The sequence below is a fragment of the Bubalus kerabau genome, chromosome 1 (genome assembly GCF_029407905.1).
Source record: "Bubalus kerabau isolate K-KA32 ecotype Philippines breed swamp buffalo chromosome 1, PCC_UOA_SB_1v2, whole genome shotgun sequence".
Classification (NCBI taxonomy): Eukaryota; Metazoa; Chordata; class Mammalia; order Artiodactyla; family Bovidae; genus Bubalus; species Bubalus kerabau.
In genome coordinates this window covers 259811922-259824018 of record NC_073624.1, presented here as the reverse complement: position 1 = coordinate 259824018, position 12097 = coordinate 259811922, and the positions used below count along the sequence as shown (strand labels likewise).

At 37.1% G+C, this 12097-nt stretch overlaps 1 protein-coding gene across 1 annotated transcript in view; it reads right to left on the bottom strand.

The window, feature by feature from the left end:
• Nucleotides 1–12097, bottom strand: part of ADGRV1 (adhesion G protein-coupled receptor V1) — a 538620-nt gene that overhangs the window by 466723 nt on the left and 59800 nt on the right. Inside the window, exons 18-21 of the mRNA XM_055564426.1 lie at nucleotides 7307–7433; nucleotides 6381–6598; nucleotides 5135–5878; nucleotides 2258–2631 (exon numbers count right to left, since the gene is read on the bottom strand). Coding sequence (XP_055420401.1) covers nucleotides 2258–2631; nucleotides 5135–5878; nucleotides 6381–6598; nucleotides 7307–7433 — 1463 coding nt within the window. The remainder of the gene's footprint in view (nucleotides 1–2257; nucleotides 2632–5134; nucleotides 5879–6380; nucleotides 6599–7306; nucleotides 7434–12097) is intronic.

Here is a 12097-nt window from a genome sequence, read left to right as displayed (position 1 = left end):
CCATAACGGTCCTTGGACTTGGACTACACTCTGAGAACAATTTCTGTAAGCAACCAATAAATACTGATGACAGTCATCACAACCAAAATATTTCACATCACCCTGTCTTCAAATCCCTCCAAGATAAAAGTAAGAGTTTTATACCTCTTAACATTTTCAGGCATGAAAATTCTGTAGTCTTCCTGACGATCAAATTGCAGTATCTGCTATTTAAGACACAACACTTTTCCTGTATTAACCATCTAAAATTTTTCCCAATACAAATATATATGCTATTTTTCTCTCATGTGGACTTACAGAATAATCAGTCATGTTTTCTTTTTCTTTCCAGAGATTTTACAACTACAGATGCTGTGGCTCATGTAAGGAAGTTCTATTCTGCGATCAAAGCTTGACTGCTGCTGCTGCTGCTGCTGCTAAGTTGCTTCAGTCGTGTCCGACTCTGTGCGACCCCATACACGGCAGCCCACCAGGCTCCCCCGTCCCTGGGATTCTCCAGGCAAGAACACTGGAGTGGGTTGCCATTTCCTTCTCCAATGCATGAAAGTGGAAAGTGAAAGTGAAGTCGCTCAGTCGTGTCCGACCCTTAGCGACCCCATGGACTGCATATGAAACAAGTAAAATTAGGTGAAGGGATGGAGACTGACCAGCTGGGAGAAGTGGGAGGATTACTTTAAATCAAAAAGTCTTCGCTGAGATGTCTTTGGAGCTGCGAGTCGAATGATTAATTCTGCGGATCTGGAATTAGAATGTTCCAGACAGAAAGGCTAGAAAGTGCTGAGACCCTGAGACTGGAACTAAAAGAAGGCAAGTCTGACCGAAACATGTTGACTGAAGAGGAGAATTAACACGAGAAGTCAGAGGCAGGTGCCAGGTCCTGAAGAGATACAAAGGTAAACTGATCTTACATGGTGCCAGAATGGTCCTCACAACCTGACAGAAGCCCCTTTGTCTTTTTAAAAATAAAGATGATATTGAAGATACAAGGGGGAAAGACAGCAGGTTAGAATTCACAAGACATAAGTTCAAATTCCAGGTCTTCCCATTGCCTCTTAGGAGCAAAAAAAGGAGGAGAAAAATTAATATTTATTAAAATGCTAGTAACTGCCAGGCTTTGAATCTGTTATTTGATCCTATCTCATTTAATTCAACTAGGGTTAGTTATTTTCTAAGGTCTCTAACCAGCCATGTCTAACTCCACTAAATGGAGAGAGTAATATTTGTTGCAGTACATTAGGAATTGTCAGAAAGCTGAACAAAAAACTTAACATGTAAAGTTCTTTGATGACTAAGCATCTCAAAGTACTATCATTAAAGATAAATACATTTCTCTTTTAAATCAGAGGAGGACATTTGTCCTCCCTGTCTAGGATATTCTATTGCTGGTGTAAAAAAGAGCACGTATTGAAGATCTCTTAACGACTGTTGCCAAAGAGTAGGAGGGGCAATAAAACACTCCAGGGAGCCAGGAACCCCAATCTGAGCTACAAATGAGGCCTGTGACCTAGATATTTTTCCAAGTTCTACCCTTCACATTTTTGTTAATTGCTTCAATTTACGTATGTACCCCTGGAAACCTACAAGAATCAACTTGCAAAGGGAGCGCCTCTCTTGCTCGCTGGCCTTTCACAGACACTGAGCTGCTGCGGTCACACACAACACCTGTGAAGCAGTTTCACGCGATCTCACGTTACTGAGCAGGAAACCAAGATGATTACGCATCTGTGAATGCTTGGAAAGGGCTGATAAGGATGGTAAAACTGCCTAATGAATTAAGCTGGCCAAGACGGTGAGAAGCAAGGCATTTACACCCAGCATGGAAGAACGTTGTAACCACTTAAGAATATTTCGCATGTGGGGGGAAAGAACACACACAAAAATACATTTTAATAAAATTTCAATTATTCACTGACGCTTTCAATATATATTATTTCATTTACTTACCTTGTAACCAGAAAGTAAATTCCATGTGGAGTACAATTATGCTTTCTGTGAAAGGCATTAACTCTAAAGATAATTGCTAAAGCTGCATTTGCTACCTTATTATTACTTCTCTCTCCTCATTAAGCTTCTGATTCAAACTGTGAACTTACAAGAGCAAAGACCTTATAATTTACATTTTCACCACTGTCTGTAGCATACTTCTGGGTCTAGCGTCAACACTCAAGCCATCTTACCAAAGGAAAGAGAGTCCACTCCCAAACAAATCCACGTGATGAGCTTTTTCACTCTGAAATTCACCAAGCTCACTACCTACCTCCGGTATACAGGCTCCTGTGAAACCAAACAAGCCATTGGCATTGTCGCTTTTTTGTATTACCAATCTTGCTGTAGTATTCTCTTCGGAAAGGCGAGCTCCTCCATATACAGAAACTAGCTTAAGAATGAATAATTCTTCTCCTTCCTCTTCATTGTCATCTCTTGCAGAAATAATGAATGATTTGTTAGTTTCTCCCTGTCTGAATTCCAGATATCCAGAAACAGGATGCAAATCACTCTTGGCTGGCATGGCGTGAAGTTCATAAATTTCTTCAAGGGTCAGTTTCCGCTCATAGGACCTCACATCCTGCATCAGGCCTGTAAATCTGTCGTTGCCATTCACTCCTGCCCCAATTCTCAACGTTCCTGGACCTGAAATTAGAAATGGGTTTAAATGCTACAATAACCACAACTGTACTATCCTAAATGACAAGTGTGATTCAGAAAGTGAAATGATTTTATTAAAAGGTCTTATTAGCTAAGCAAAGCTTTTGCATAACTAGAACACAAATAAAGGCTATTTTCTGTCAATATTATAATGAAAAATGAATTAGGAATCACTGGGATTTAAGACATTTTGTACCAAAGGGTATGTTGTACATGTGTATGTATGTGTATATACAAATGTATGTGCATATATTAAGACAGACATTTCTTCCAGGAAATTTAAAAATTTCCTTGCACATCTAAGAATGGAATGATTCAACTCAGTCACAATTTTAAAACTTTAGTATTACTGTTCTTTGTGAACTTCAACTCTTGGTCTGTTAAAAAGTTACCTTGAGTTAAAGTTGTGAGAATTCAGCAAAAGAAATTCTTATGGACCAAATATAACTTTTTATCCAAACAATCAATGCAATAAATGCAGAAAAAGAAATATCCCTCTCTAGGAACAACAATTATATGAGTCTCAGGGACTTTTTCATGATAATAACAACATGCAGCTTAACTACATTACTACGTAGCAATAATAAACCCTTTCAAGAATTCAACAATTCTTATTTCTTTACTTATTCCCTCTAGTAACTCAACTAAAATATTTATGGAAGATGAGAGTTTGGCAGTGATTTGGGATTGCCTCCATGCCTTCTCCAGCGGTTCTGGACTGACTGAAACTGTGAAATGTCTACGACAGACAAAAATATAGATGAACTTCACACACCATTGAACATACCTCAGACACTCAAGTGTACACACTGCTCAATCCTATTTACATAAATTTTAAAAACATTAAAAACTAATGTTAGGTTCTTAGAAATGGCAATAGTAGCTGGGCATGGTGGTGAGTCAATGACTAGCAAAGAGAAAAAGAGAGGGTTTCTGGAAAAAAATATCTTGATGTGGGGACTGGTTATATGGAGTGCTGAAACTGATTCATTTAAAAATTTAAAAAAATTTATGTATCTGTACAATTATGTGTACTTTTATATATTTTATAATAAACATATAATACCCTGCATTTCATTCATAACCTAAATATATATATATATATATACACTTTCTCCACTTTATGTTACAAATTACATAAACAATGTAAGTTCCTTGCAGCAAGCAACACAGAGAAAAGAAACACCAGGTCTTACTTTCCCCAGTCTTTCCCATTCTCATTCTACCACCATGCGATCACCCAAAAAAATCAATGTTAACAAACATATGTCTATATTCACAATCAAACAATAATAATTTAATGCCACAGAGCACTGTAAGCATAGTTCTTGAGGTTGAAATCAGCAGTGTGTATATGTTTTCTTTTGCCCATCTTCTTTTCTACTAGGAAAGAAAAAATACAACCAGATAGCTAATGCAGGAGGTTTCAGAAGGAAAGATAATCTGTTAAGATATCATACAAGCTCTGTTCTATTTTCCCATTGGGAAAAAAAAACAGAACCAACTCACAGGATAGAGGGGCTGGGAGGGAATTGTGATTATAATAGAGATAAGTGATATTTGGGAAGAAACATGCACACAAGTGTGTTTCTCAAGGAAACAGCATACTGTGGTCCAGCTTAAAGACAACAAAGATCCTCTCTATAAAGCACACCATAGAATTCACCACTTTAAATCCTGTTACTTGAAACCTCTGTAATTGCTAGATTGCTTAATATAAGTTTCTTTTGACTCCTCTTTAATCTTATCTCCACCATACTCTACTTCCAGAAATACTGAGCTGGTAGCAGTTTCCCCAGATTCAATATTCTATTTCACATTTCCATACCTTTGTTTTTTTCTCTATCTGGAATATCATGCCCAACTCTCTTACGACCACAGGAGGAATAAATGTTTCTTTCTACTTGGTAATTTTTTTTCTTTCTTCTTACCATGTGTTAGAGTGATCTGTTTGCATACCTTTCTCCCAGAGCCTATTTTAGCTACCTTCAAAGGCAGAGTCTCTGCCCAATTCATTTCTACAGTACCCAGCACAAAACTTATGGTCTTGGTAGACACATAGTTTTATTTAAAGAAATTATAAACCAAACACCAAGCAGATTTTTAAATACTAACTAGGCCTTTTTTTTTTTTTTTTTTTTTGATTGAAGGAAAATCGCTTTACAGAATTTTGTTGTTTTCTGTCAAACACCAACATGAATCAGCCACAGGTATACATATATTCCCTCCCTTTTGAACCTCCCTCCCTTCTCCCTCCCTACCCTACCCCTCTAGGTTGATACATAGCCCCTGTTTGAGTTTCCTGAGACATACAGCAAATTCCCATTGGCTATCTATTTCATATACGGTAACATAAGTTTCCATGTTACTCTCTCCATACATCTCACCCTCTCCTCCCCTCTTCCCAGAAATACCTGCGAGGCTTTTAAGAAGTCAAAATTTTTCAAAACTCAAAATTCAGGGTCCTAATTGTGGAGATGACACTCACCATCAGTAATGGCCTCTCCTTTCAGACTCTTGATTCCTCTGGGCATTGCATTTCCATCAAGGTAGAATTCAATTATACCATCATCCAGGACAATTAGAAGATGCAGCCAAACATTTTCTTCCAAATATTTCATGACAGTGGTCTTGGCAACATATGTAGCATTGGAACCCAGAGTTTTGTAATGGAGGGAAAGTGTCACGTGGGATTCATTTGTGTGAATTTTTACCCCATAGTAGATGCCTCCATTACCATCATCCTTTGCTATAACAAATCCATTCGTATTGGGATTGGGCATTACCCAAGCTGAAAATGTAAAGTTGGCAATTGAGTTGTTCCTCGAGGGATGGTATTTTGGATTAACAGTTCCAAATGCACCCTCTAGTCCACTAAAGTACAATGCATCTGTTCCACTATGGTGACGCCTCATGTGTGGCTGCGAATGCACGGTGCTGGGAAAAATTCCAGCCAGCAAAAAATCTATCACTGGAGGCAAACCAGCAGTGAACTCACTAGACAATATTTCCCAGCCTACTCGTACATCACCAAAGGCACCCTGCTGTCTCAGAACGGTAAAGTTGGTGATATAAGACATAGCGTCTTCCGAAAGGACATCTTCTGCCACTTCTCTCTCTAGGCACTCTGGATCCAAGATGAAAACTCCAAAGGGATCATCATTGAATGGAATCATTACTGTCACCTGGAGGTTGGTTGCTGCCAGCTGGCCCCCAGGACCTGGGGACCCACCTGTAATGAAATCAGAATGAAAACTCAGAACTGAAAATACTTTCCAGTATAAAGTGAAGGCAAAAGGAATTTGTTTACCAAACTTCTCATTAAGTACTTTACTTGTTGATCAATGAACATAGTGTCACCAAAGAGCTTTCACCACATGTTCAAGGGTATTCACTATAATTTCATTAACAACCAGCTGAAAAGAGGATATTAAATAGAAAGACTTAATTCTCAAGCTTAAAACCAAAATTGATGGGGACATTATTATTTAAATTAAGGTACAAAGGCCAAGCTTTTTAAGCTACTATGAATCTCTACTTCCTATCATCTGTTACTGTTTTGTTTGAGATATTCTATTTAGTGTGGGGAAAAAATTTTATTTACAAGTTTGAGAATGGAAATAAGTTTCCATCCATAAAACTTCATTAGGTGCATTTTCTACCTAGCTCTAGTTATTTCAGCATAAAATATTAAACTTTAGTGGTAAAATAAAATAGATGGGAAAACACTGCACCTGAAATGTTTACAAGCTTTAAAATATAAAACTCATTGAATTCAGGAATTTTGTCTGGAAAAGCATGGAGAATTATTGGTTTGGCTCCTTCTCCATCCAAAAAGTTAACAGTCCCTGAAGTTTCATAGAACTCTTGTGCAGGTTGCAAAGCAGAATCATTCTGAAAGAGCTGCCAAGCCACAGAAACATTGCCAAAGTGTCCCCGGTGCCTCAAAATCCTATAAAACAAAGTAAAGAAAATTATTTCTTATGAAAAATGTGGAAGTGGCAAATCCAACTCTAATGAGAACTTTCTGTATTATCTCAGAAATACACTTTGTCTGTTTATCATCTTTAATATAAACCAGCCAGCCAGTTCTTACTGAGCAACCATGAAGAATCTCATGGAAAAAGACAAATGAAGTAGAACCTTAAATAACAAAGAGAAGAATGCTTAAATATCATAACTAATAGATCCAAACTAATAAATTGTAATAGATAGATAAAATTATTTCTAGAATAAATTCTTAGATAAATTCTATCTTAGATTGATAAATTCTAAGATAAATTCAATCAAAAATATTCAGATGAGAATTGAATTCAAAAGCAAAGCCCAGGGCAAGGGTAGGTACATATCATTTGAGAGAAGAATTCCAGAAGACCTTGGATAATTCAAGTCTCTGTGTTCTGATGAGGAACAAAAGTTGGGGTTAAGGAGGGTAAAAAGAATAATTTCTCTAACCATTTAAAGTGTCAAGAGTTTTTTTAACAAGTGTTAACAGCATAAAGAAGTTAACGATTTAATCAGACAACCAACTCTGAAATTATTCCATTCATAGGCATATTTTTAAATTTTGAAAGATTAACTATGTTTCAATTTTTTGCATATGTAAAGATTTTATTTTACTTTATTCAACTTTCAATTTGCCTTATGTAAACATGCTTACCAAAATGAACTAGTCTTTCCTTCTTCGACTGCTTTGTCTATGGGCTCCAAAGCAAAAATACCATTTGGGTCATCATTAGCTTCAATTATCACTGTAGCTATTGCATATGGATATACAACCGTATCACCTAAAAATGGAGGAGTCAAAATAACAAAAAAGTACTTAACTTACTGTTAAATCTGTATTTTTAAACTAAGAAACAGCTTGTAGTAAGGTTCAAATTCCAGGAGGAATTTCCTCATTGAAGGTCATAAATAAATGAGAGAAAGAGATGCCTAAGTAAGTTTACTATGACTTGTCTCTGGGCAATGTTTAATTACAGAAGAACTACTTTATTGAAAAACATACATGATATTTTTATAATAGGCATATCACTTCAATAGTTTAATTAGAAATTTAAAATATAGCTTTATCAAATTTCAAAATGTTGAGGTAGATTCATTTCATAAAACAATAATGAATGAAAGGATTACCCTATAAGATACATTAATTAGAATCACTGGCTTAAGTACTTCGATCTCTGCCTTCACATAGCAGGGTTTGATCTGTTCATACACAGAACAAAGCAATCTTTATGACGTTGAACATGATTTCTTTCTACTCCAATTCTTTCCACAGCCTGTTAACACTGTAACAGCCAATAAAGTACGTGTCTTCTCACCAGTCCCTTGAGGTTCACAGCTTTTACGCTCCACTGCAGCTGTCAGCTCTGTAACCAAAGTCTTCTTCATCTTTATCCACCTTTCATCACTCCTCAAGACCCAGCTCAAGCAACAACTCTTTTTGGGAATTTTTCCTTGAATTCCCAAGTTAAGTGCATCTCTGCTGTGTTCCTACACCACTTCACACTTTGTCAATCTAACATAGCAATTATCACATTATACTAACACATACATACTGACACATACACACACTCACACACGTACACACACAATTCACTATAAGTCCTTGGACAAATGCTTCTTCATCAACTTCATCTCCCAGCAGGGTGGAGGCTCAGTCACCGGTATTTATGAAAGTTTACTGAACGGATACAATTAAAACTTTGAAAATCAGATGAGGACAACACCTAAAACTAAACTTAGAGAAACGGACATGTGTGGCAAACCAGCCCATTATAAGTAATTTATATAAATATACAGCTGTACTTAACCATACTAGATAATTAGCCAATGAAACAAGGAGGAAACAAAAAAGACAGACAGTAAGTTATATAAAATATCCTGATGTTACAGAGTAATAGAATAACTTAAAATATATCATAAAATCTAAAACAAAAACAAGCAAGCCTAATTTTGGTAGGGTTCTGCTTTCATGCACATTTGTGATGCAATATGTCACAGGAGGTACAGCAAATAACAGAAATGAAGGGAAACAGGAAGACACAAAAGAGGGAGTCAAAGGAATCGGGAGAATGACAAATAGCACAAACAAAAATTAAGCAATCTTTTTTTTCACCATCTTCTTTCTGAGTATTTGCATGTAAGAGGCATGAGGTATGCATGCACAGAGAGGGTAAGGGACAGGGCACCACAGGAACCCAGCCCAAGGTTAGAGCTTGCTCAGGGGAAGAAGGACACCTCCAACATAGAAAGTCTTGGTGCTCGATGCTGGAGTCTGAGTGGAGTGGGAGAACATCCACGTGATGGAAGAGGGTTGGCCTGGAGCAGCAAGTGAGAATCCAAGTGTAATAAGAAAGGCCGTCTTGTTTTAGCAAGGAGGTAAACAAAGCAATGGAAAGTGGTTACACATAAGTACATCATAAGAAATGCTGGGCTGGAAGAAGCACAAGCTGGAATCAAGATTGCTGGGAGAAATATCAATAACCTCAGATATGCAGATGACACCACTCTTATGGCAGAAAGTGAAGAGGAACTCAAAAGCCTCTTGATGAAAGTGAAAAAGGAGAGTGAAAAAGTTGGCTTAAAGCTCAACATTCAGAAAACGAAGATTATGGCATCCGGTCCCATCACTTCATGGGAAATAGATGGGGAAACAGTGGAAACAGTGGCACACTTATATTTTTGTGGGCTCCAAAATCACTACAGATGGTGACTGCAGCCATGAAATTAAAAGACACTTACTCCTTGGAAGGAAAGTTATGACCAACCTAGATAGCATATTCAAAAGCAGAGACATTACTTTGCCAACAAAGGTCTGTCTAGTCAAGGCTATGGCTTTTCCAGTGGTCATGTATGGATGTGAGAGTTGGACTGTGAAGAAAGCTGAGTACCGAAGAATTGATGCTTTTGAACTGTGGTGTTGGAGAAGACTCTTGAGAGTCCCCTGGACTGCAAGGAGATCCAATCAGTCCATTCTGAAGGAGATCAGCCCTGGGATTTCTTTGGAAGGAATGATGCTAAAGCTGAAATTCCAGTACTTTGGCCACCTCATGTGAAGAGTTGACTCCTTGGAAAAGTCTCTGATGCTGGGAGGGATTGGAGCCAGGAGGAGAAGGGGATGACAGAGGATGAGATGGCTGGATGGCATCACTGACTCGATGGACGTGAGTCTGAGTGAACTCCAGGAGTTGGTGATGGACAGGGAGGCCTGGTGTGCTGCGATTCATGGGGTCGCAAAGAGTCGGACATGACTGAACGACTGAACTGAACTGAACTGAACAGGCCAATATCACTGATGAACACAGATGCAAAAATCCTCAACAAAATTTTAGCAAACAGAATCCAACAACATATTAAAAAGATCATGCAATATGACCAAATGGGCTTTATCCCAGGGAGGCAAGGATTCTTCAATATTCACAAAGCAATCAGTGTGATACACATTAACAAATCTAAAGATAAAAACAATATGATTATCTCAATAGATGCAGAGAAAGCCTGACAAAATTCAACACCCATTTATGATTAAAAAAAAAAAAAACTCTCCAGAAAGCAGGCACAGAATGAACACACCTCAACATAATAAAAGCCATATATGATAAACCCACAGCAAACATTATCCTCAATGGTGAAAAATTGAAAGCATTTTCCCTAAAGTCAGGAACAAAACAAGGGTGCCCATTCTCACCACTACTATTCAACATAATTTTGGAAGTTTTAGCCACAGCAATCAGAAAAGAAAAAGAAATAAAAGGAATCCAGATTGGAAAAGAACAAGTAAAACTCACACTGTTTGCAGATGACATGATCCTCTACATAGAAAACCCTAAAGACTCCACCAGAAAATTACTAGAGCTAATCAATGAATATAGTAAAGTTGCAGGATATAAAATTAATACACAGAAACCCCTTGCATTCCTATACACTAACAATGAGAAAACAGAAATTAAGAAAACAATCCCATTCACCATTGCAATGAAAATAAAATACTTAGGAATAAATTTACCTAAAGAAACAAAAGACCTATATGTAGAAAACTATAAAACACTGATAAAAGAAATCAAAGATGACACAAATAGATGGAGAAATATACCATGTTCATGGATCGGAAGTATCAATATAGTGAAAATATACTACCATATATAAATATATGTGAAATATATTTATACGTATAAATATATACGTATATATTTAACGTATAAATATATACGTATATATTTATATACATATAAATATAGTGAAAGTATACTTTGAGTATACTACCCAAACCAATCTATAGATTCAATACAATCCCTATCAAGATACCAATGGTATTTTTCACAGAACTAGAACAAATAATTTCACAATTTGTATGGAAACACAAAAAAATTCAAATAGCCAAAGCAATCTTAAGAAAGAAGAATGGAACTGGAGGAATCAACCTGCCTGACTTCAGGCTATACTACAAAACTACAGTCATCAAGACAGTATGGTACTTGCACAAATACGGAAATATAGATCAACAGAACAAAATAGAAAGCCCAGAGATAAACCCATACACCTATGGATACCTATCTTTGACAAAGGAGGCAAAAATATACAAGGAAGAAAAGACAATCTCTTTAACAAGTGGTGCTGGACAATCTCTTTAACAAGTGGTCAACGACCTGTAAAAAATGAAACTAGAACACTTTCTAACACCATATACAAAAATAAACTCAAAATGGATTAAAGATCTAATATAAGACCAGAAACTATAAAACTCCTAGAAGAAAACACAGGCAGAACACTCTGACATAAATCACAGCAGGATCCTCTATGATCCACCTTCCAGAGTAATGGAAACAAAAGCAAAAACAAACAAATGGGACCTAATTAAATTTAAAAGCTTTTCCACAATGAAGGAAACTATAAGCAAGGTGAAAAGACAGCCTTCAGAATGGGAGAAAATAATACCAAATGAAGCAACTGACAAAGAATGAATCTCAAAAATATACAAGCAGCTCATGTAGCTCAGTACCAGAAAAATAAATGATCCAATCAAAAAAATGGGCTAAAGAACTAAACAGACATTTCTCCAAAGAAGACATACAGACGGCTAACAAACACATGAAAAAATGCTCAACCTCACTCATTATCAGAGAAATGCAAATCAAAACCACAATGAGGTACCATCTCACACTGGTCAGAATGGCTGCTATCAAAAAGTCTACAAACAATAAATGCTGGAGAGGGTGTGGAGAAAAGGGAACCCTCTTACACTATTGGAGGGAATGCAAACTAGTACAGCCACTATGGAGAACAGTGTGGAGATTCCTTAAAAAACTGGAGATAGAACTGCCATAGGACCCAGCAATCCCACTGCTGGGCATACACACTGAGGAAAGCAGAATTGAAAGAGACACGTGTACCCCAATGTTCATCGCAGCACTGTTTATAATAGCCAGGACATGGAAGCAACCTAGATGTC